The sequence below is a fragment of the Phyllobates terribilis genome, unplaced genomic scaffold (genome assembly GCF_046119375.1).
Source record: "Phyllobates terribilis strain yellow unplaced genomic scaffold, ASM4611937v1 Scaffold_7__3_contigs__length_470593459, whole genome shotgun sequence".
NCBI classification, from domain to species: Eukaryota; Metazoa; Chordata; class Amphibia; order Anura; family Dendrobatidae; genus Phyllobates; species Phyllobates terribilis.
The window spans coordinates 366845866-366872084 of NW_027362767.1; the positions used below are offsets into that span (position 1 = coordinate 366845866).

At 42.0% G+C, this 26219-nt stretch overlaps 1 protein-coding gene across 1 annotated transcript; it reads right to left on the bottom strand.

Annotated features, from left to right (window-relative positions):
• Positions 1-1654: 1654 nt before the first annotated feature.
• LOC141153223 (protein FAM162B-like) lies at positions 1655-24896 on the bottom strand. Its single transcript, XM_073637925.1, has 4 exons — positions 24514-24896; positions 5430-5535; positions 4260-4368; positions 1655-1892 (listed from the first exon to the last, which is right to left on the bottom strand). Exons 1-4 carry the CDS (start codon positions 24665-24667, stop codon positions 1788-1790), a joined length of 474 nt encoding a protein of 157 aa, XP_073494026.1. The 5' UTR covers positions 24668-24896; the 3' UTR covers positions 1655-1787.
• Between the last annotated feature and the right edge of the window lie 1323 nt (positions 24897-26219).

Here is a 26219-nt window from a genome sequence, read left to right on the forward strand (position 1 = left end):
GGAACTGTAAAATATTCCAGCCTCAAACGCAGTTGGTGTGGTTTCTCCCAGGATAGAGAAACTACCACTCTTGCATGAGAGTACCTCTATTACCGACAGAGTGAGCAAAGATTGCTATGATAGATGGCAATAAGATACTTTACAGTTGCAGGTGCCTGTACAGTGTCACAAGTGTCAGCCCACCATAGCTGTAAATGCTGACTGACAAGCTTTTTCCTCTTGTAAGACTGTTGTAACCAACAAGCTCGTTGCCTTTTTGTGAGTAAAGCTGTTTTTGAACTGTCTAATGGTTACTCCTGCATCCTTCTACCATCCATGAGTGAGCTACTCTACCATCAAGGGACGCTACATGCTACCTTATTTTAGGAGAATTTGTGTATAAATTTGTTGTTATACCATCTTATAGCAGCATGATGTAAGTACATAGACCCAAATTCTAGTAATGTGTCACTTAATGGGCTATATTGCTGCAGTTTTGAAAAAAAAATATGTTTTTTTCTGCTGCAGATCTAGCAGGTCTCTGAATAAACCCCGTCCACACCACTGATTGGCAGCTTTCTGTGTGCACTGTGCATAGACAGAAAGCGGCCAATCAATGGTGAGGGTGGAATTATACAAAGCTCTTGAATATGGAGGACTAGATGGCAGTAGGTTTACTAATTCTGTAGTGATAATTTGCTGATAATGCTATCAAAAACTAAAGCAAAAAGTCAAGTAAAGGGACACATCACTGGAAACAGGGTTTCTACTTCTACATGATGCTGCTCTCAGATAAGATGGTAAAAACCAAATAGGGTCCTAACTCACCATATGCCTCATATGCCGTCGACTTGTATGGGTGTGTGTGATCCGATTCTCGGAGGCACTAGCAGCGTGATGTGATTATTTTCTCATGCCAAATCAGCATGAGAAAATAATGGCAGATCTGCACAGCCCCATAGTGTAACATTGGGCAGAATGATATCCGATAAAACATTGCATAGCAGTCGGCCGTGTTATATGCTCATGTGATTGAGTCCTTACATTCTGATTAGCTCCTGCAATTCGATATTGGAGAAAGGTCACGTAATCTGACTGAAACGTTGCGATTTTGGATTTCCTTCAATAAAACACAAAAAACTGTTTGGAGATGATTGGGCTGCAGCGGTGACATCCCATCCACAACATATGGTCGTTGCAGCCTGGTACTGGGCTCAGCAATGATGCTGTGGCATATGGCACAAAAAAAAGCTGAGAAAAGATGACTGGCTGCAGTGGTCATTTGTAGATGGGATATTACCGCTGCAGACTTGTAAACTAAAACCAGTGGAGAATGGTTCTTGTAATGTGTGAAACTGGCCTTGAGCTTTCCCAATATCGCTTATAATGAAAAAAAAAAAAAAAATCTACCACCGGTTTATTTTATTTTTAGTTAAAATATTCTAAAATAAGTTCAGAGGCTTTAATACGCCCGTTCTGTGTAGCTCACACAATATCTCACTGGTAGGATGAATGAATCCAGGAAGATGAATCCACCCGCACTTTTCCACATTGATTTGTGCGATGTCAAGTAACAACTTTTGACATCTTAAAAATACCACGGAGAACAAAGAGGTCGACACTGACATCCAATGACCTTTACCACCAAAACATGAAGAAATCAATGGAGAAGCCGTACCCGGACACTTATTTATTGAGACACGCTAACAAATCACATACATAAAATAAAGGTTGTGCTTTTCCTATAAAATCTATTGTATCTACTGGGAAAGGTTACAAATATCCTCGATGAAAACGACGACATCGGCTCAATGACTCTTGAGGGAAGGGGACTGTTCTTGCTCGGCTTCCTCTCTCCATTTGGCCTTCTTCTCTATGTTCCTTTGGAGAAGAGTATTGTCTTCTTGAAGAGCCTGCAATCGGAAGGAAAGGAACAAACGGAGTTGTTCTCAAGAAGGAAACATATGGGAGGGTCAGGTGTACAACCATTTAAGAGTAGCACTACCCCCTCGTTCTCTTGACTATGGGATCCAACCCCAACAGAATGAATGGGCAGTATCTGAAAAAAACTAGCAAAGCCATACATAGAGAATCCCATGAAAGTATGTGAACCCTAAATCTAATTTTTTTAATTCATATGCAGTTGTTTCTCCATTACGGCTATAGTAGCCATTGTTTGTTTCAAGTTATTTCCGCATTTTGGGATTTTCATTTGTGCAGTCATGTAGAGCACTAGTGAAGTTGTAAGATGACTTTCAAGGGAATCTGTCAGCAGAATTTCACCCCCAAAATTATTTATATGTGTAAAGTCTGGCAACACCTTTACATAGCCAGTTCCGTTCCTCCTTTAATGAGAAATCTGGTTTTGAATTGATCTGCAAATCAGACTGAAGAACTATGGTAGATCTGAAGCCTCTGTCACTCCAGCTCTATTCCCAGTCCAGCGCCGCTTCCTCTTGCTTGACTGACCACCTCTATGCTGTGTGACCTCAGGCAAAGAAGCTGTCAATCAAGCAGGAGGAAGCAGCACTGGGTAGGGAATAGAGCTGGAGTGACAGAACCTTCAGATCTACCATAGCCCTTCAGTCTCATTTAGCTGGACATGTAAAGGTATTGCTTGACTTGTCTGTGAAAGAACTACATGCAAATATAAATTTGGTGAAATCCCGCTGACAGATTCCCTTTTAACTCAAGCTACAGCTTATTACAATATTCACAACTCCCATAGAAGTAAATGGAGAGAGACAGGTGAACGCAGCTACCTCTCAATACCCAATTGAATAAGGTTGGCTCTGTTCTCAAGGTAGAGAAGAGACCTGCACATATCAGACCTTGTCCTATCCCAAACTATTCTTTGAAAATGAGAAATACACCATCTTCTATAATGTCACTGGCTACAGTAACATTTCCTTTCCACATGGTAAATAGCCCCAGGCCACTGGACCACTTTGCAGTCCAGGTTTGGGAAGCAGATGATCTGAAATTATCTCATTCTTCCCAATGTATGATGTCATCATAGTCTAAAAGAATATACAGGAAATATTATTGCAAGTTAATTTTTCTATTAAGACAACTATGACAGTTTCCCATTGTCCCAGTTTTGATTAGCATCCTATGCTACAATGTTACTTATTGTCTAGTGCCTTTAAATTTGTGGCATAAACCATCATGTGTTTTGTCTGATATATTTTCAATTAGTTCATACAAAAGAAAGCAAAGAACAAAATGTCACATGATAGGCGCTCCCTCAGTTATAAAAAAAAAAAAAAAAAGTAGAAAACTAGCAAAAAAATATTAAAAAATTTACAATGCGTTTTGGCTGTACCCAGCCTTCATCACGTGTCAGACACCTGATGAAGGCTGGATACAGCCGAAACGCATTGTGTATTTTTTAATAAATATTTTTATGGCGAGTTTACTACTTTCTATTTTTATAAATGCGGGAGTGTCACGAGTCCGCATATTGGGGTGTCTGGACGCAGCCAGTGACAGTTCAGCCGTCCAATCCAGTGCAGGCGCGTGCTGAGCTGTCCGTATGGTGATGGACAGCTCAGCCATCCAATCAGAGGCTGGATCATGCTGAGCTGTCAGTGTGTTGAATGACAGTCCACCCGCTCAATTGTGGCCACGGTGTGTGGGGTTTCCTATGTCTCCTTTTCACAGTGACTACCTGGCTATTTAGTTGGCTCTCTGCCTTCAATTAGTGCCAGTTGTAGCTTCTGCTCGGTGGTGTCTGCGTGCCTTGTGTTCCTTTGCACCTGTGCTCAGTCTCAGATCTATTGTTACCCAACTGTTGACCTTGCTTCTGACCATTAGTTTGCCTAGCCCCTCTGTGTTGATCCACTACCTTCCTGGAATCCTGACCTCGGACCATGACCTGACTACGCCTTATCTTACCCCTTTGTTTATTACAAGCCCTCTTGGACCTCTTGACTACCTAACCTCACGTCTTGCCCGTGAATAGTCACAGGCAGCACCTATCATCTGGCTTTTTTTCCTTGATCACACTCTGCTGGAACTCTTCTTGGAGGAAAATTCTTAGCGTGCCATGTCGACTGCACCCACTTGAAACACTTCTCACACATGTTATATGAAGTTGTACTCTACATTGCACAACTGGAATCAGGTGAAAAAGTTTTCCTTTTCCATGGTCACAATAGTTATAATCTTACTATGCTCAGATAGCGCTTCTTTCTCCCTTTCCCTTGAGAGAACTTCATATTCGTTAAATAAAATAAATCAAACATCTTAAGTCAATTTTGCTAGTAACAAACTCTAACCTTTTTTCCAGATCGCACCATGAAGATGCAACCAACAATTGTGAAAAGTATCATCACCATGCAGACTTTGATCCGAACATTGCTTTTGGCAGCGGAAATTACCTCCCATCTAGAAGGAAATGCAAAAATGTCAGTATAACCTGATGTGATGACTAACAATAAAAGCTGCTGTTGATGTTGCTCCCCAGAGATCATCAGAGGTTTTTAACTCCTTTTGGAGTGCAGTAGAGGGTTCCAACATACAGTGCCGGATTACTAATTAGGCATAGGAGGCACCAGACGTTGGACCTGCTGTCTTTTGGGAGTCTTGCGAATCAGAAGAAAAATAATACTGAATTGATACTAAAAGAAATTTTCAATCGGCGTCCCGGCCCAACCGGCTGACATTGGAAGCCAGCTGCAACAATGGAGCACCGATGTGAACATTACAGCAACCGGCAGTGAAATTAAGTTTTGGCTATTTTAGAATATTTAGTAGATGTGGTGCACCTATGCGATCAGGAGTGGCAACTATGTGATTGGCCAGAAAGGACAGTGGGAGAGCAGGAGAGGTAAGTGGCCACGAGTTCTCGCTAACTCTAGATCATAATAGAACATTCATGAGCAAAAGTTTTGGGATCGCAGACGAGTACATAGAGTCCTACAACTGAGGTTGACATTAGTTAATTATGTTTTTTGGGGTTACAATGAAGTTTGATTAACTTAAAATTTGTCACCTAATGAGTTCAAGTCCTCTTTTTCTCTGAAGAGGCAATTTGCATATTAAATTTCCCAGAGGAGCACTGCACGGAGAATAAGCCTCCTTACCTTGACATGCCAGAGCCGGTATGTCACTCTCCGCAAGGAGAAACGTTACCCCTTAGACCTTAAAATTTGTGTTTTTTTTGTTCATAAAATTAATTTGGTGTAAACAAATTGTGGTTAGTAAATTTAAAAACATGTTAGGAAATAACTTGCTGGAGGTGCTGCAAGATTTCGACTACCTAGGGAAGCCTCTTCAGCACTGCTAACATGGTTCTTTGTGTGAGGAGAACCCAAGGTTGAAAAACAGTACAAGAATCCCCAATATGTGCAGCTGTGATGAATGTCCCTATACGACACTAGGAACATCAGGTAGGTGGACAACAATCTCAGTCCTCTGGAAAATAATACTCTATACACAATACTCACGAGACATATTCTGGGATTTCCTCCCGATTCTTGTACCGCCCGGCCCACACAAGCACCTTCTTGTCAAAATCTGAAGGTTTTCTCTCGTTTCTATACAGATGGTGACCTGAATGTAGAAAGAAACAACGGCACGTTTGAGGTTTTGGTTAACAAGATCATACACCATTGTAATTAAAGAAAATCTGTCATCTGATCAAACGATATAATCTGTATAAATCATGAAATTGACCACCTGGCCCTGTTGAGGCTGGTGTACTTACTTTGGCAATCTAAGACAGAATAGATCTATAATCCTCTTTAAAGGTTTTTTTTTCTTACTTGATATTAAAATGAACATTTAATGAGTACAGCTAAGGAAAAATTGTAAAAAAGGATTATACAGCCATTCTAACAGATTTTCAAAGTAAGCACACTAGCCTCATCAGTTCTAAGAGATCTATTTAAATGTATGCATTTTGTATTGCAGAATCTCATAAGATTCTCTTTAGAAACTGAGAAATAAAGAAATAAGTGCTAGATCTCAGGACAGCAGTAGGTGAGATCAGGAGAAAGATCATGGTCTATCTATTAGAGCAGGTGCAGACGACAGTTTTCTCCACATCTGAGAAAGTCGGTCCGATTATGCCGATCGGACTCTGATCAGAGTGTTATCCGATATTCTCAGAGGTGGACAGAATAAAAAAAAAAAAAAGGGATTTGCCACATAATGTCGACTCTTGAAAATCAGAATGCACTCGGATGTCATTTAAGTGCCGTACGATTCTATTTTTTCCATGGACCCATAGAGTTGAATGTGTGAATACCATCCGATTCTCTGAGGCAAATAGAGCACGCTGCAATTTTTTTCCTTGGACCAATCAGGTCTGAGGAAGGAGGAAAAAAAACAAAACAGTTTGTATAGACAAAAAGGGAATAAGAGAATACAGTGGTGTGAAAAAGTGTTTGCCCTACTTTCATTTACTCTATTAGAGAATTCTGAGTTAATATAGGAGGTTCATGTTATGTGCTGTCCTTATGAAGTGGTGACGATGCAGCTGAGCAGATCTTGAGATATGGCCCGTGGATCAGTGAGCGCCAGGACAGCAGATATACAAATGAACCAGGGAGCTCTAGGTGAAACTGAGACCAGTGCCCCCTTCCTGATTTCTTATTCTTTTGCATGTTTGTCACACTTAAATGTTTCAGATCACAAAACAAATGTAAATATCATACAAAGATAACATAAGTAAGGTCTTTATCATTAAGGGAAAAAGAAACCCAAACCTACAGGGCCCTGTGAGAAAAAGTGATTGCCCCATAAACCAAACAACTGGTTGGGCTGTCCTTAGCAGCAACAACTGCAATTAAGAGTTTGTGATAACTGGCAATGAGTCACATTCAGCCACATTGGAGGGTTTCCGAGCCTTTTTAATGTCATGCCACAGCATCTCAATCAGATTAAGGTCAGGACTTTGACTAGGCCACTCCAAAGTCTTAATTTTGTTTTTCTTAAGCCATTCAGAGGTGGACTTGCTGATGTGTTTTGGATCAATGTCCTGCTGCATAACCCAAGTGCGCTTCAGCTTGAGGTCACAAATAGATGGCTGGACATTTTCCTTCATGATTTTTTGGTAGACATTAGTGTTGAGCAAATGTTTGTTAGGCAATTCCTGCATGTGTTAGGTCTGTCTACCACCGGAAAAGGGAGGCAAACATATTAGACGAGCACGCCGAAGATACTCGGATAAGACAGAGCATGTTAAGATAACACGTTATCCGAGCACATTCGCTCAACACTAGTAGACAGCAGAATTCATGGTTCCATTTACAACAGCAAGCCTTCCAGGTCTTGAAGCAGCAAAACAGCCCCAGACGATCACCCTACCACCACCATATTTTACTGCTGGTATGATGTTCCTTTTCTGAAATGCTGTGTTACTTCTATGCCAGATGTAATGGGACATATATCACTCAAAAAGTTAAACTTGTGTCTCATCAGTATTCTCCCAAAACTCTTGGCGATCATCAAGATGTTTTCTGGCAAAACTGAGATGAGCCTTTATGTTCTTTTTGCTTGGCAGTGGTTTTCAGCTTGGAACTCTGCCATGCATGCCATTTTTGCCCAGTCTTTTTCTTGAACATTGACCTTATCTGAGGCAAGTGAGGTCTGCAGTTCTTTGGATGTTGGTGTGGAGTCTTTGTGACCTCTTGGATGAGTGGTTGCAGCAATCTTGGAGTAATTTTGGTCGGCCGGCTACTCCTGGGAAGGTTCACAACTGTTACAATTTTTCCATTTGTGGATAATGGCTCTGACTGTGGTTAGCTGAAGTCCCAATGCTTTATAATCTTTTCCAGACTGATAGATCTCAATTACTTTGTTTCTCATTTGTTCCTGAATTTTTTTGGATCGCAGCATGATGACTAGCTTTTGAGGATCTTTTGGTCTACTTCACTTTGTCAGGCAGGTACTATTTAAGTGATTTCTTGATTGAGAACAAGTGTGGCAGTAATCAGTCCTGTTTATGGCTGGGGAAATTGAACTCAGCTTCCCAAAGATATCATAAACCACAGTTAAAACATCACTTTTTCACACAGGACCCTGTAAGTTTGGATTTCTTTTTCCCTTAATAATAAAGACCTTCATTTAAAAACTGCATTTTGTGTTTACTTGTGTTATCTTTGTCTAATATTTAAATTTAATTTGTGATCTAAAATATTTAAGTGTGACAAACATACAAAAGAATTAGAAATCAAGAAAGGGCAAACACTTTTTCACACCACTGTATTTCTATGTTTTTATCTTCTATCATTAGTAAGGAGATATGTCACATAGAAGGGGTCTTGTTTCCCCTCCTAAAAGAGTGAGAACATGAGCAGTTGAATGTTAAAGGGGTGGTCCGAAAGCCAAGCTGAATTTCACGCTGCAGTGAAAATTCTCATGCAGCAGTGGTGCCGTGAAGTCACCGGAGCTCATCAATGATTGAACTCCGGTGAACTCTCTCCCAGCAGCTCAGTGCTATACACTAACACAGGAGTGATTACACTCCTGTGTCAGTGTATACCCTGCTGTCTTGTAGAGCAGTCAAATCAGTGATTGCTGATGTGACTGTCCTACAAATGACCACCGCGGGACACTTGGGATTATGTCATCATGGCGGACAGGTGAGGGATGTTTTTGTTTTTTTTACAGGTGACAATGGCTTTAGCGGATTAGGAGTTAGGCGAGTATATAATGTTTTTTTTATTACAAATAAATTATTAAAGCCATGTGGACTTTTATTTCAAATAAAGGATTTTCTTCAGGCCATGTGTTTATTTCTAAACCTTACTAGAAGGTTAGTAATGGGGCTGTCTTATAGACACCTCCCCATTACTAACCTGGGCTTCATGTCGCCATTTCTGGGGCCGCTGAGGGTTGATATTATTAGCCTCAGAGGGGGCCAGGATCCAGCTGTGAGCTGTTGGAAATAGCCAGGGAACATCTTTGGCTAATGGTCCCTTCCCTGGCTAGTAATATCAGCCCCCAGTGGTCGGCTTTCCCTCTGCTGGTTATGAAAATGACCCGGGAGCCCATGCCATTTTTTTTATTTACTGTATTTTTCGGACTATAAGACGCACCGGACCATAAGACGTACCTAGGTTTTAGAGAAGGAAAATAGAAAAAAATGCAAGCAAAAAATGTCGTCACGATGCACTGTTAAGGGGGAGCGGGTCTGCTGCTGACACTGGAAAAGGGGTAATGTCCCCCAATTCTGATAATATCCCCCATCCTGGTAGATATGCCCCCTCTTCCTACTATACGTAGCTCCCATCCCCATCCTGATATGCATGGCACCCCGCATCCTTATATGCATGGCACCCCTCATCCTTATCCCGGCATGCATGGCACCCCTCATCCTTATCCCGGCATGCATGGCACCCCTCATCCTTATCCCGGCATGCATGGCACCCCTCATCCTTATCCCGGCATGCATGGCACCCCTCATCCTTATCCCGGCATGCATGGCACCCCTCATCCTTATCCCGGCATGCATGGCACCCCTCATCCTTATCATAGTATGCATGGTCCCCCTAATCCCCATCAAGCTGCACATAAAAAGATAAACACTCCTAGTGCTTTTTTGTCGCTTTTTTACGTGGATTTGCGACAAAGCCTGAAGCAAAACCTGATCTCTCGGCAGGAAAGAAGCAGGGTCAAAAAAGCAAGTTTTGGTACGGTGTTGCTGTGTTTTTGCCGGGTTTTATTTTCAGTGCATTCAATGGGTGAAAAACCCAGGCAAAAATGCACAGAGAATTGACATGCTGAATATTATATTCTGCACCAAATCCGCAATTCAAAAAATACTCAACGTGTGCATGACACTTCAGGTTTCTCAGTCACTTTGCTGGCATCAGGTTTGGCTTCAGGTTTTGTCACAAATCCGCCCAGAAAAAAAGTAACAAAAAAGCTCTAAATCTGCAACGTGCGCACATACCCAAGGCTACGTGCGCTTGTTGAGTATTTGTGTATGTTCACACTAGGCGTTTTTTCTTTTTTTTTATGCAAATTTTCAGCTGCGTTTTACAGTACCGACAATCGCCTAATGTGAATATAGCCTTTGATTGCAGAAATTTCTGCAAGGTTTCTGCATCTCGACAGCAAAAATGCTGCGGAAAAAACACACGTTTTGCCTCCTTTTTCACTAATTGAATGCACTGAAAAAAAACGGCAAAAACCGCACCAAATCCTGCGTTTTTGACGCCGATTCTTTCCTGCCAAAAGATGATGTTTTGATGCAAAAAAAAAAAAAAGTGGTTAAAAAACGCCTAGTGTGAACATACCCTTAGGGTATGTGCGCACATTGAGTATTTCTGCATCTCTTAGCAGGAAAACGCAGCCTCAAAAATGTTTTTGCCTGTCTTTTGCCATGTTTTAGTGCGTTTTTCATTCACTGAATACACTGAAAAAATGCAGGCAAAAATGCACAGAGAATTGACATGCTGAATATTATTTTCTGCACTAAATCTGCAAGTCAATAAATACTCAACGTGTGCATGACACTTCAGGTTTCTCATTCACTTTGATGTGGAAAAAAAACGCGTTTTTACATGCATTTTTGTACAGCAATGAATGCTTTTTGGAGCTAAATAAAGATATTTGAAAAAAGAAACGTGGGACATCACTTTAACCCTTGGATTACCGTTGGACCCGTGGCGAGTATTGTCGCTGCGTACAAAACACAGCGTTCTAATGCCGCACTTGTTTTGTCAGTACATGCTGATCCACCATATGTAATGACATTTCAATCGGTCAAAATCTGCAACGAAGACTTGCGTCTCCGCTACAGAAATTGACATGCTGCAGGTGAATTTACGCAGCGTCAAAAATAAGCACAGTGGGCATGGGATTTCTTATAAATGAAATAAAATTAAGAATTAAATACAAAAAAATGGCATGGGCTCCGGCGTCATTTTCATAACCAGCAGAGGGAAAGCCGACCGCTGGGGGCTGATTTTACTAGCCAGGGAAGGGGCCATTAGCCAAAGATGTTTCCTGGCTATTAATAACAGCTCAGAGCTGTTTGCTTAGCCAATCCCGGCTAGACTACAGGGGGACCCCAGAAAAAAATTGACGTAGGGCCTAAACAGACAGCTGTGAGCTGATATTAATAGCCAGGGAAAGGGCCAAGGATCCTGGTCCCCTCTGAGGCTAATAATATCAGCCCTCAGCGGCCCCAGAAATGGCGCATCCATAAGATGCGCCAAATCTGGCGTTAGCCTCGGCTCTCCCCACTTGCCCTGTGGCGGTGGCAAGTGGGGTAATAGGGTTGGGGTTCATGTCAGACTTTATTGGCAGCTGACATGAAGCCCAGGTTAGTAATGGAGCGGTGTCTATAAGACTGCCCCCATTACTAATCTCTTAGTAAAGTTTAGAAATCAACACAAAGCCTGAAAAAAATCCTTTATTTGAAATAAATGTCCACACGGTTTTAATCATTTACAAATAAAAAACACTGTATACTCACCTAACACCTAATCTGCTGAAGCCATTGTTACCTGTAAAAAAAAGAAAAAAAAAAAAAAACCATATCCCTCACCAATCCACCGTGATGACATAATCCCGAGTGTCCCACGGTGATCATTTGTAGGACAGTCACATCAGCAATCACTGATGTGACTGCTCTACAAGAAAGTAGGCTACACAGTGACACAGGAGAGTAATCACTCCTGTGTCAGTGTATAGCACTAAGCTGCTGGGAGAGAGGTCACCGGAGTTCAATCAGTTGATGAGCTCTGGTGACCTCACTTACGGCACCACTGCTGCATAAGAATTTTCTCAAAAGGTAGTGCAGTAAGTGAGGTCACATGAGCGCATCAGCTGATAAATTCATGCGACCTCTCTCATACAGCTCATCATGATACACTGCGGGAGCGACGACGCTACTGTCAGTGTATTGCCGGCTGCTGAATAGAGCGGCCACTTCTAACAGTGTGACTGTCCTATTCATGAGATATGCGTGGGACATTCAGAATTACCTGTTCTATGGCGGATAGGTGAGGATTATGGTGGTTTATTATTTTTTCTTTATTACAGGTGATATGGGCATCGGGGATTAGGCGTTAAGTTGAGTATATGGTGTTTTTTCTTTTTTTTACAGGGGAGCTCCATCTCATAAGAGATAACTCCTCCCATCATTGACGCTGGCGCTCCCTGTTACTAGTGACAGCAGGTGCCGGCTGATGAGAGAAGTAGTCTCTTCATCCGGCGCCTATGACCCGCGGTATGCTTTTTACCGCGGGTCACTGTCACAGCGCTGCGAGATCACGCTGTCAAATGTCAGCGTGATTCCGTAGTGCTGTAACCAGCGGTAATGATGTTACTGCCGCTCACAGCCCCTGTTTCCCACGCTGTCATGCAGATGACAGTGTGGGAAACCAGAGATATTTGTGTTCAGGCTGAGTTATGCAGATTTTTGTGTAAAATGTTTGGGAATCCGAATGAGCAACATTCGTGACGAATTTGGGGAAAAAAAAATTTCCGAACATGTTCGCTCATCTGTAGCGGCGACGTCTGTTTCGCGGGCTGGTCTCTGCTCTCCCCGCTTGCCATGTTCACCCCTTTTCAATGCGCACTGACACTGCATTCTCTTGAACGCTTGTCACTAGTCATAAATTTTTTTTGTCATTAGCATGAAAAATGTCTCAAAACTTCTGCTAGTGAAATGGTTAAGGTCCATGGCCATTTTTGCCAACAAAAGGTTTTTTTTAATGTTTCAAAAGGATCTACTATTATGAAAGGGAAGCAACTTGATACAAGTTTTCCTTCCAGTTTTTTTTTTTTTTTATCTACAGCTCCCCAATAAATATATATGTCTACATAGTAATAGACAACAAGCAAATCTTGTGTAGTTTGACGCTGCAATAATACTGCATGTGAATATACCTAGCAGGTCATCTGGTGAGGTGCTTGAATCAGAGCTTCTTATATATACAGCAAGTCCTATGAAGTTGCACTCATTTGTATGGTGGCTTGTGATCCAACAGTAATTACGAGCTGTGTGGCTGCACGTGCCACAAAAAGCAACACACAAGGAAAATTCTGATTGGCGGAGGACTGGATCGAATGTTGGACTAGGGCAGCACAAAAAGAACTGCTCATCTCTATATTTTATAGTATAGTAGTAATGAGATATTAAAAGAACTTTTGTCACCCCCAAAATTTAACTAATTAAAAAGCCACAAAAAAAAAAAAATTACACTTGCAATATATCATTGTTGTAGTTACTTTGAAAACTCATTTTGTTTCATATGCAAATGCAGGGGCTTCGGTGCACCATTACGCCACTTCAATTTGCATTATGAGCAGTATCCTGATTCTGCTGACAGGGCTCACTTGGCCAGAACAAGCGCTGTCTGAGCTCAAACTGCGGCCCTGAGTGTGAACACTGACTGAAAGAGTCGGCAGCGCACACAGTACAAGGCCCGGCCGCCCTTTCATTAATGCCACCCGTCAGCAGCCATCGCTTGTTACGCGGATACATCTGGAAGCATAGAGACCGGCTTGAGAATGGAGGAGAGGGTGAAGATGATCAGATACATGTTCCTCCTATTTTCACGGTAACACAGAATAATCCTCTCCTCCTCTCTGGAGCCGCTCGCTACACTTCCAGATGTAATAGCGTAGCGAGCAGTGGCCGCTGATAGGATGCACCCCTTTAAAGCCTGGGGCGTATTAGTACGCACCAGGCTGTCACCCCCTGTTCAGCGCGGGCTCCGGCGCTGAGCCCACACTGAACCAGGCACATGTCAGCTGATTATTACAGCTGACATGTGCCCGCAACAGCCGCGGGTGGAATCGCAATCCATCCGCGGCAGTTAACATGTTAAATGCCGCTGTCAATCTCTGACAGCGGCATTTAACAGCGCCACGCTGGAAGCGCGTCATTTACCACACCCATAGGTGACCCGGTCACGTGATCGCGGGTCACTGATGGGTGGGCTTGACAACCCTGGGTCTGCAGCAGACCCCAGTGGTTGTCATGTACTGATCGCTATGAGCGCCACCTAGTGGTCGGCGCTCATAGCACAGGAGCATTTCTGCTCCATAGAGGTGATCTGCTGATCACCTCTATGTAGCAGAGGCGATCAGGTAATTGCTGCTTCTAGTCTCCTATGGAGACTATAGAAGCAAGCAAAAAGTGTAAAAAAAAAGTTTTTAAAAATATTAAAAAAATATAAAAGTTGAAATCACCCCCCTTTTGCCCCATTCAAAATAAAAAATAAAAAAAAAAACACACATACACATACTTGGTATCGCCGCGTTCAGAATCGCCCGATCTATCAATATAAAAAAAGAATTAATCCGATCAGTAGACGGCGTAACAAGAAAAAAATTCTAAATGCCAGAATTATGTTTTTTAATCGCCGCAACATTGCAATAAAATGCAATAACAGGCGATCAAAACATGGGATCTACCCCAAAATGGTATCAATAAAAACTTCAGCTCGGCGTGCAAAAAATAAGGCCTCACCAGGCACCAGATCCCGAAAAATGGAGACGCTAAGGGTCTTGGAAAATGGCGCCTTGTTTTTTTTTTTTTAAAGCAAACTTTTGATTTTTTTTCACCACTTAAACAAAAGAGAACCTATACATGTTTGATGTCAACAAACTCGTAATGACCTGGAGAATAAGAATGGCAGGTCAGTTTTAGCCTTCAGTGAACGTGGTAAAAAAATATCAAAAAAAAAAAATCAGTGCACTTTTTTGCAATTTCACCGAACTTGGAATTTTTTTACCGTACATGATACGGTAAAACCAGTAATGTCGTTCAAAAGTACAACTCGTCCCGCAAAAAATAAGCCCTCACACGGCTATATTGACCAAAAAATAAAAACGCTATGGCTCTGGGAACAAGGGGAGCAAAAAACGAAAATGCAAAAACGGAAAATCCCAGTGTCCTTAAGGGGTTAATGAATGGAGGGTCAGCCCCTGTACTGAGCGCGCACCGCTGACTTCTTGTGCATACGCAGGGAGAGGATTGAGCCCAGACAGCGCTGGCACAAACCAAGCGAGCTCTGTCAATCATAATTAAAGGAGCTACTCATAATGCAGACTAAAGGGATATAATGGGGCCCGGCCAAGTGTGCCATGAAACCTATTCGCATATGGAATTCAAGGTAACTACAACAATGATATGATGCCTATTAGGCCCAAGTCCCCTATATAACTGTTTAATCAGTTTAAATAGCATTTTAGGGGTGATGGCTTCCCTTTAAATTTATTTTCATCCATCATCAGCGCACACTTCTCGAAAGTGTCTCAGGAGCTGTGTTTCAACATGACAACCCCTCGTGGTACTGTGAGCAGTCTGTATGGCCTAACCATGCTACCATGACCTGCGGCGTCTCCCTACTTGTCTCTCATCATGCACATTTGAGACGCCATTGGTGGGCAATTGTAAAAGGAGCTGCCAGCAGCGGATCTTGATGATTTGTTTTGTGTACCCAAGAGCATTCAGTGTGACAAAATATTCCTCAGACAACCATCAATAACCTCATTGACTGCAGCCAAGTTATATAAAACTGCTGGGATTTCTGAGTGTGGCGCTCATACATACAGTTATATGAAAAAGTTTGGGCACCCCTATTAATCTTAAGCTTAATGTTTTATAAAAATTGGTGTTTTTGCAACAGCTATTTCAGTTTGATATATGTAATAACTGTTGAACACAGTAATGTTTCTGCCTTGAAATGAGGTTTATTGTACTAACAGAAAATGTGCAATCTACATTCAAACAAAATTTGACAGGTGCATAAGTATGGGCACCCTTATCATTTTCTTGTTTTAAATCCTCCTACCTACTTTTTACTGACTTACTAAAGCACTTTTTTTGGTTTTGTAACCTCATTGAGCTTTGAACTTCATAGCCAGGTGTATGCAATCATGAGAAAAGCTACTTAAAGTGGCCACTTGCAAGTTGTTCTCCTGTTTGAATCTCCTCTGAAGAGTGGCATCATGGGCTCCTCAAAACAACTGTCAAATGATCTGAAAACAAAGATTATTCAACATAGTTGTTCAGGGGAAGGATACAAAAAGCTGTCTCAGAGATTTAACCTGTCAGTTTCCACTGTGAGGAACATAGTAAGGAAATGGAAGAACACAGGGACAGTTCTTGTTAAGGCCAGAAGTGGCAGGCCAAGAAAAACATCAGAAAGGCAGAGAAGAAGAATGGTGAGACCAGTCAAGGACAATCCTCAGACCACCTCCAGAGAGCTGCAGCATCAACTTGCTGCAGATGGTGTCACTGTGCATCGGTCAACTATACAACGCACTTTGCACAAGGAGAAGCTGTATGGGAGAGTGATGCGAAAGAAGCTGTTTCTGCAAGCACGCCACAAACAGAGTCGGCTGAGGTATGCAAAAGCACATTTGGAGAAGCCAATTTCTTTTTGGAAGAAGGTCCTGTGGACTGATGAAACAAAGATTGAGTTGTTTGGTCATACAAAAAGGCGTTATGCATGGCGGCAAAAAAACCCAGCATTCCAAGAAAAACACTTGCTACCCACAGTAAAATTTGGTGGAGGTTCCATCATGCTTTGGGGCTGTGTGGCCAATGCCGGCACCGGGAATCTTGTTAAAGTTGAGGAACGCATGGATTCCACTCAGTATCAGCAGATTCTTGACAATAATGTTCAAGAATCAGTGATAAAGTTGAAGTTACGCAGGGGATGGATCTTTCAGCAAGACAATGATCCAAAACACCGCTCCAAATCTACTCAGGCATTCATGTAGAGGAACAATTACAATGTTCTGGAATGGCCATCCCAGTCCCCAGACCTGAATATCATTGAACATCTGTGGGATCATTTGAAGAGGGCTGTCCATGCTCGGTGACCATCAAACTTAACTGAACTGGAATTGTTTTGTAAAGAGGAATGGTCAAAAATACCTTCATCCAGGATCCAGGAACTCATTAAAAGCTACAGGAAGCGACTAGAGGCTGTTATTTTTGCAAAAGGAGGATCTACTAAATATTAATGTCACTTTTCTGGTGAGGTGCCCATACTTATGCACCTGTCAAATTTTGTTTGAATGCAGATTGCACATTTTCTGTTAGTACAATAAACCTCATTTCAAGGCAGAAACATTACTGTGTCCAACAGTTATTACATAGATCAAACTGAAATAGCTGTTGCAAAAACACCAATTTTTATAAAACATTAAGCTTAAGATTAATAGGGGTGCCCAAACTTTTTCATATAACTGTAATATTGAATAAATCAAGATAATTTGGAAATTTTGTGTCTATATTTTCTAAGGGGTAACGTTTCTCCTTGCGGAGAGTGACATACTGACCCTGGTATGCCAATGTAAGGAGCCTTATTCGCAGTACAATGCTTTTCTGGGAAATTTAATATGCAAATTGCCTCTACAGAGAGGAAGAGGACTTGAACTCTATAGCGCCACTTGTTGGAAGCAGCGATCCCAAAAGTCACTATAGACCATTTAATGAGTCTTGCAATATGACTTAGGATAAAAGCCAAATCAGAATCTGAATTTGCACATCACAAACATATCTATCCATCCTGTGATTTAAAAAATTCTGTGACTTTTCCTTCTTGATGTTTCTATTTCAATGCGGAGGAGTGCAGAAACCACAGGGAACCCAATTGTAGTATAAGGCCACGGCCCCACTATCAGTATTTGGTCAGTATTCGGTCAGTATTTTTTCTCAGGAGTGGGAGCCAAAACCAGGAGTGGGTGATAAATGCAGAATTGGTGACTTGTTTCTATTATACCTTTTCTCTGATTGTTCCACTCCTGGTTTTGGCTCCCACTCCTGAGAAAAAAAACTGACCAAATACTGATAGTGGGGCCATGGCCTAAGAAAGTTAGCGGCAGGAGATCAGTGAGGTGACCACTGCTTCTTAACCCAGTCTGGGTCATTGGTAACATTTTTTTTTTTTTGGATTTGAGACTAAACTCTAGAAAAAGGCTCACCAAAAAACACTTGTTAAGAAAAAAGCCTGAAATTCATGGCAGAGTTTATTTTATAACAGTTAAATGTAATATATATTAGTCGAAAACCCCTTTAAAATGTGCATTTTGAAGGCCCAATTCAGACATCCATGCTTTTCACATATGCAAGAAAATGGTCCGAGTTTAATTAGTGTTTTATCAGTGTCCATTTTTCTCATCGGTGTTTCAATCAGTATTTTTCACGTATGGATAAATAAAATACAATATAAGGCCATGTTCAGATGTTCAGTATTTTACATCAGTATTTGTACGCCAAAACCAGGAGTGGAACAATCAGAGGAAAAGTATAATACACTGTGTTCCAAATTATTATGCAAATAATATTTTCTCAGATTTTCCCACATTACCAATATGAATTGCAGTCATTGTAATTTTCCAGTCAAATAACTATTAGAGTACAATTGAAAGGTTTTTGTACAAACTGCCTATGATAACAGTATATTTTTAAAAAAATAAAACACTCAAGCTGCACTCAAAATGCATGTTCCAAATTATTATGCACAGCAGAGTTTTCAACCTTTTAATTTTAATAAAGAACAAAAAAATGTTCATTTTTGAAATTATAAGCATTAGCAGGTTATTACAAACTGAAATCAAACAGTTTTCAACTCAAAACTTTATTGTAGGTGATGTTACATTTGCACATAGGACCCCTTGTTCGAAAGGAGCTTCTGAACTCTCTCGTCCATTGAATTTGTCAGGTTTTGGATGGTTTCTGCTTTAATTGTTTTGAATGAGGACAGAATACCCTCCCAGAGCTGTTGCTTAGATGTGAACTGCCTCCCGCCATCATAGACACTCCTTTTGATGATGCTCCAGAGTTTCTCAATGGGGTTGAGGTCAGGGGAGCATGGGGGCCACACCATAAGTTTGTCCCCTTTTATGCCCATAGCAGCCAGAGATGCAGATGTGTTATGTGCAGCATGAGACGGGGCATTATCATGCATGAAATGATCTCGATGGTCCAGATGGATGGAGTGGAGGATGGTTGGTTGATGGACACCCCATGCAAACACGGCTACGGCGCTAACAAGGAGGAGGTGGAGTAATGTTTTGTACTGTACACTGATGCCATCCATGCGCTGTCCAGGATTTTCATGGACCTATAGACTTGTATTGTCACTTTTCATGTGTAATACCAGTAAAAAATGGACATGTCTCCATGGTTTTTGCACCGACATGCAGTCTGAAAAAAGCCAAGGACATGTGAACAGCCCCAAAAATTATGATGGGTAATTGTTCTATCAGTGAAAAATGTACCATATTTTTTGGACCATAAGACGCACTTTTTTTCCTCCAAATTTGGGAGGAAAATGGGGGCTGCGTCTTATGGTCCGAACGTTGCGTACCTGCGGTGGTGGTGGAGCGGGATCGCGGGGACTCCCTCCTTCAAGAACCCGGCGGTGGGGGCGGTGGCAGCAGCAAAGGAGGAGGAGGTGAGATGCTGCGGGCCGGGGCCGGTGAGCGGCGCAGGTTTCCGATTTGCGCGGCCATCTTCCTGAAGCTGTGATCCATAGGAAAATGGCCGTCCGAGCCGGCACATGCGCTGACTTGTAGCTCGGGCGACCATTTTCCTGTGGATCACAGCTTTAGGAAGATGACCGCGCACACCGGAAACCTGAACCGCTTACTGGCCTGCAGCCAGAAACTACCCCCAGCATCTCACTTCCTCCTCCTTTGCTGCTGCCGCCACCACCACTGATCCCGGTCCCCAAGCAGGCCTCGGCGGCACGCAGCCAGACCCCGGGCCCGGCACTCAAGCAGGCCTGACACCTGTGACCCTCGCTCCACCGCCCCCCAGGTAAGATACTGCACCTATTAAGACTATAAGACGGACCCCCATCTTATAAAAATTTTTTTTTTCTATATTCCACCCCAAAATTTTGGGTGCGTCTTATGGTCCGGTGCGTCTTATAGTCCAAAAAATACGGGTATGTCTGAATAAGGCCTTATTTTTCCCTTTGGGAAATTGATAGAAAAACATTGTACCTTGTGCATCTTAGGCCTTATTCAGATGTCAGTGTCTTACACACATGTTGTATTGATGAAAATCATGGCTAGAATAAGGACTCGTTATAGTCTTTGGGGCTGTTCATTTGTCTATGTAAAAATAACGGAGACAAAATGATAAAAAGTACCAACACAATGCTATGGGTTTATGAAAATCAGGGAGAGCATGCGGATAACACTTGTGTGCAGTCCATCATTAACGTTGCAATGTACAGAAGTTTTCCAATATATTGATCTATGTGTGAAAATTACTAATCTGACACACTGACAAAACACTAATGCACTTGGATCCAAAACACTGATGACAGTAAGATTTTTTTTTGTGTACATGAAAAATCACTGACATTTGAATGAGGCCTCAAGAAAAATACAAAAAGAAAGATAAAAGGAAACTGTATGGTACGTCAGCCTCAAACACTCTAATTTGTTGCGGATCGGGTAAGGTCATACAGATTATCTTCAAAATGAAAGTGGTTTTCAATTGAAACGATAAAAAAGGACCGATTATTGTGGAGAGAAGAAAAAAAAAAGAAGTTTCTCTACCTTATTCTGACAGTCTGTAAAAATCGGAATCCGAGTGGGATCCGATTTTTTCACGGACCCATAGACCTGCATTGCCGATTTTGATCCTACACGGCTCAGATATTTTCCACTGACCACTCGGTCTGAAAAAAAAAAAATGAATAAATCGGACATGTGAGCAGCCCCATAGAATATTCTGAGTATGAGTGCTATCCATAAAAAAAATGGATAGCACTCATACGAGAAAAAAAAATTACGTGTGAGTGAGCCCTAATTATTCTGTACCTCTCTGCAAATAATCTCTGGATAGTTGCACATTTCACCCTTTCCAAGCAAACGGAAGTTTGCAATTCCATCCATAGAATAAATTGATCTCAGCTCTTGATCATTTACATTGTGGATATTTTTTTGCAGCATGTACATGACTTTTTTTTTTTTTAAATATCATGACTTTTCTTATGCATCATGCTGGCACTGGGAAATGCAGTCGATTTTCCACCAGCGAATACATATAGGAAAATTCAGTGCATTTTTGCTATATGGGAACGTGACACACCAAGTAATTAATCCTCTATATAGCCATAAAGCAAAAACAGATCATGAACTCCAAAAATAAAGCTTTACATAATGCAAGAAAATACATTTAAAATAGTATATTTTATTGAACAAATATTTTAAAATCAATAGTACAGACAATAATAAAAAATGAAACAGAACCAATGGTACAAGATATTAGGTGAGTTCACCCGGAAATAATTTAGAATGGGTATGCAAACCCTATGACAATAAACAAGGTAGACATAACAAATACAATTCAATATTAAATATAAGTGAGAGCCCTAAAAATGTTTCAGAAAGATGTTTGTTTGGCAATATCAAGAGAAACCACTGTTCATAACCAAGGTATTCATAATAAATATACAGTGCCTACAAGTAGTATTCAACCCCCTGCAGATTTAGCTGGTTTGATAAGATGCAAATAAGTTAGAGCCTTCAAACTGCAAACGAGAGTAGGTTTTATGAACAGAAGCATAAATCTTACAAACCAAAAAGTTATGTTGCTCAGTTGAATTTTATTAAATTTTAAACATAAAAGTGTGGGTCAATTATTATACAACCCCTATGTTTAATATTTTGTGGAATAACCCTTGTTTGCAATTACAGCTAATAATCGTCTTTTATAAGACCTGATCAGGCCGGCACAGGTCTGTGGAGTTATCTTGGCCCACTCCTCCATGCAGATCTTCTCCAAGTTATCTAGGTTCTTTGGGTGTCTCATGTGGACTTTATTCTTGAGCTCCTTCCACAAGTTTTCAATTGGGTTAAGGTCAGGAGACTGACTAGGCCACTCCAACACCTTGACTTTTTCCCTCTTGAACCAGGAATTGGTTTTCTTGGCTGTGTGCTTTGGGTCGTTGTCTTGTTGGAAGATGAAATTACGACCCATCTTAAGATCCTTGATGGAGGAGCGGAGGTTCTTGGCCAAAATCTCCAGGTAGGCCGTGCTATCCATCTTCCCATGGATGCGGACCAGATGGCCAGGCCCCTTGGCAGAGAAACAGCCCCACAGCATGATGCTGCCACCACCATGCTTGACTGTAGGGATGGTATTCTTGGGGTCGTATGCAGTGCCATCCAGTCTCCAAACGTCACGTGTGTGGTTGGCACCAAAGATCTAGATCTTGGTCTCATCAGACCATAGAACCTTGAACCAGTCTGTCTCAGAGTCCTCCAAGTGATCATGAGCAAACTGTAGACGAGCCTTGACATGACGCTTTGAAAGTAAAGGTACCTTACGGGCTCGTCTGGAACGGAGACCATTGCGGTGGAGTACGTTACTTATGGTATTGACTGAAACCAATGTCCCCACTGCCATGAGATCTTCCCGGAGCTCCTTCCTTGTTGTCCTTGGGTTAGCCTTGACTCTTCGGACAAGCCTGGCCTCAGCACGGGAGGACACTTTCAAAGGCTGTCCAGGCCGTGGAAGGCTAACAGTAGTTCCATAAGCCTTCCACTTACGGATGATGCTCCCAACAATGGAGACAGGTAGGCCCAACTCCTTGGAAAGGGTTTTGTACCCCTTGCCAGCCTTGTGACCCTCCACAATCTTGTCTCTGATGGCCTTGGAATGCTCCTTTGTCTTTCCCATGTTGACCATGTCTGAGTGCTGTTCACAAGTTTGGGGAGGGTCTTAAATAGTCAGAAAAGGCTGGCAAAAGAGATCTTTAATCCACACATGTGAAGCTCATTATTCTTGGTGCCTGAACTACTTCTTAATACTTTAGGGGGACCAAACAGAATTCTTGTGGTTTGAGGGGTTGAATAATAAATGACACTCTGAATTAACTTTTAACGTTTTTAAAAAAAAACAAAAACAAAAACAAAATTTGCTGCAGTGCATTTCCCACTCCCAGGCTGATCTACAGTACAAATGTCACAATGCCAAGTTAATTCCGCATGTGTCAACCAGCTAAATCTGCAGGGGGTTGAATACTACTTGTAGGCACTGTATATACAATAATAGGGCAACGTTGCCAAGAGTAAAGAGCAAGAGTGCAACACCAAGTGCTATGTAGGTGGCTTAACTTCATTCCCCAATAGTACATAGATACTTATTGGAGCCAAATACAAAAACAGATAATGTAGCTACCACAAATATTCATGAAATTACCTCAGTTGTACTGGGGAACCACCACACCCGACGCGCGTTTCGCACTGAAATGCTTCGTCCAGACGTTTGAGTTTCATGTATGAGTGCTATCCATGATTTTCACAGATAGTAGTCGTACCTGTAATATTCTATGAGGCCACTAACATGTCTGATTTTTTCCTCAGACCAAGTGGTCAGTAGAAAATATCGGAGTCTCATCAAAAAACAGCAACTGTAAGTCAATGGGTTCATGAAAAAAAATTGCACCGCACCTGGATGACATCAGAGTGCGGTCTAAGTTTCACAGCCTGTCAGAATGGAGAAGGTAGAGACATTTTCTTCTTTTTTTAATTTCTCCAGGTACAAGAAAATCGGATGACACTCATAGCACACTGAGATCAGAGTGAGGGTATCTGGCCATGATCAGGAGCCGCTGTGGGTTTGACGCTGCATGTTTATGCAGCGTCAAACCCGCAGCGTCCAGATGTTACAGCATAGTGAATGGGATTCCTATAAAATCCCATGCCCACTGTGCGTCTCTGTGCACCTTCGGATCACCCACGGATACTGACATGCAGCATGTAAATTTCTCTTGCGGGTCCGCATGTGGACTTTCCCATAGATTAACATCAATGAAGAAAGTCCGCATGTGAAAAAAGAAAAAAAAAAAAAAAGCATCGCTCATTTACATAATGAAGGCGGAAGCCGAGCGGTTATTCAGCAGTGTCGGGGCCGTAGGGGGCTCCTGATCATATGCACATACCTTTAGGGTTTGATTGACACCTTTTCTGGGTTTTAGAGATTCTCCTGGTTTTGGCATACATATCACTGATGTGTGAATGAACCCTAATTGTTTTGATTTTCTAGTGCGCGAAAAAAAAAGGAAAAAAAAAAAGAAAATCGGACGTCTGAATGAGGCCTGAAAAAGAGACAGTTTTTTTCTGTAGGAAAATTAAATGGTGGTATGTTGTATCAGATACTGTAACACAAATCTCCCATCATACAGAAGCATTACATCTCGCAGAGAATTATTTTAGAACATTGAATCACAAAAGGAGCATCCTACAAGGTGCTGCCAAGATACAAATGAAACATTTCATCACTGGCCAAGAATGCACATACACTCTGCATGGATGGACAGGACCAGTAGTTTGCACACAACTTTCTTTCTTTGCACTGGAGATGTAGTCACAATCTATAGTCTGCGGTTGTGTTGCACCAGCATCCTATTATATAAACTTTTCCCCATGTATGGCAACTTTGTAAAGCACACCAAGAAAGTTTTACAAACTAAACTTTCTCTTATCTGCAAATGATGACACCAAAATCTACAAAGCAAAAAACTGCAATACTACATTATCAACTATAACATATGTGCATTGCACTCCATGGAAGTCACTTACCCACATATGCTTCATTTTTAGTTACACTGGGCTTGGAAGGGTTGGCATTCTGGCAGTATGACCTTGTGTGCAGCTGGGCACTCCTTGCATTAGTCCTTGGAGTACAGACACCTCTGACTAAGGATCTTAAAGTGACAGCAGCCAGTCTTGACATTGTCCCTGCAGTGGATTAGGCCTCAGTAATGAGCTGCAGGCTGGGGGTCACTGCTCTCACTGACTGCTCTCCTCTGTGCTCAGTGTGAGTGCAGTGTGGACGTCACTGCAGGAAGTGTGCAAGCCCCGAGCTCCTCACTGGCTGCACAGTTCCCCTGAGTCATGGTGACAGCCTGTGTCTGCATTCTGTACAGGATCATCACAGCAGCTGCACTTTTATGAACTGCAGAAGGCAAATTGCACGTACACAGCCTGCCCTGTGCCTCAAGACAGAAACCATTGTCTGTCTGGAAGATACAGTAATTAAACAGAAGCACCTTGGGAGGAACAATATAGTACTACTGCACCTAGCAAATAATATAATCCCTGGGCTACTGCTTACTCACTGTGTCAGCAGACCTGAAGCTAGCATAAGCCAGGCATAGATATCATCATCTATCTCACATCTAAGTTCTATTATTGTTTGTTTGTTTATTTATTCATTATTTGTGGTTCTAAATAAAAAAAAGGGAAAACGATTACCGTATATTTTCTTTTTGTCTCTTTTTTAGCCTATTTATAGATGAAAATAAAAAAACAAAACAATTGAAAACTTTGTACATGTAAGAAGCGGGATTGCTGCATGTTAGGCTTCGTTCACACTTCTATTTGCACATTCCATTAATTCCTTTATGAGGAACAATGAAATGGAATAATGGCCAAAACAGATTAGTTCAATAAGGCCACGGCCCCACCATGGCCAGCTCCAGGTTTTTGTGGGCCCTGGGCGAAAGAGTCTCAGTGGGCCCCTTTAACACATACCACGATTCATGATGCACAGATACCGCAGAGAAATACATGACCGATATCTATTGTAAATTCCACAATAGCTCAGAAACCGGCAAATCGCTCCATACAGAATACTGGCCCCGATAAAATGCTCCATACAGGATACTGGCCCCCATATTACGCTCTGTACAGGATACTGACCCCCTTATAATGCTCCATACAGAATACTGGCCCCCAAATAATGCTCCATACAGGATACTGGCCCCCATATAACGCTCCATACAGGATACTGGCCCCCATATAACACTCCGTACAGGATACTGGCCCCAATAAAACGCTCCATACAGAATACTGGCCCCCATATAACGCTCCATGCACACTGTGCCCCCACATAATGCTCCATGCAGGCTGTTCCCCCACATAATGCCTCATGCAGGCTGTTCCCCACACATAATGCCACACGCAGGCGGTTCCCCCCTTATAATACCCCATGCAGGCTATTCACCCCATATAATGCCCCATGCAGGATGTCACCCCCCTTATAATGCCCCATGAAGGATGTCACCCCCCTTATAATGCCCCATACAGGATGTAACCCCTCTTATAATGCTTCATGCAGGATGTCACCCACCTTATAATGCCCCATGCATTATGTCACCCCCCTTATAATGCCCCATACAGAATGTCACCCCCCCTTATAATGCCTCATGCAGGATGTCACTCCCCCCCCATAGAATGCCCCATGCAGGATGTCACTCCCCCCCCATAGAATGCCCCATGCAGGA

Coding starts and splice junctions, on each gene's coding strand:
- LOC141153223 (XM_073637925.1), bottom strand. CDS start 24,667: ATGTCAAGACTGGCTGCTGTCACTTTAAGATCCTTAGTCAGAGGTGTC. Junction 5,536..24,513: donor TAAAAATGAAGCATATGTGG/GTAAGTGACTTC, acceptor TTCTACATTCAG/GTCACCATCTGTATAGAAAC. Junction 1,893..4,259: donor TGGTGCGATCTGGAAAAAAG/GTTAGAGTTTGT, acceptor TTCCGATTGCAG/GCTCTTCAAGAAGACAATAC.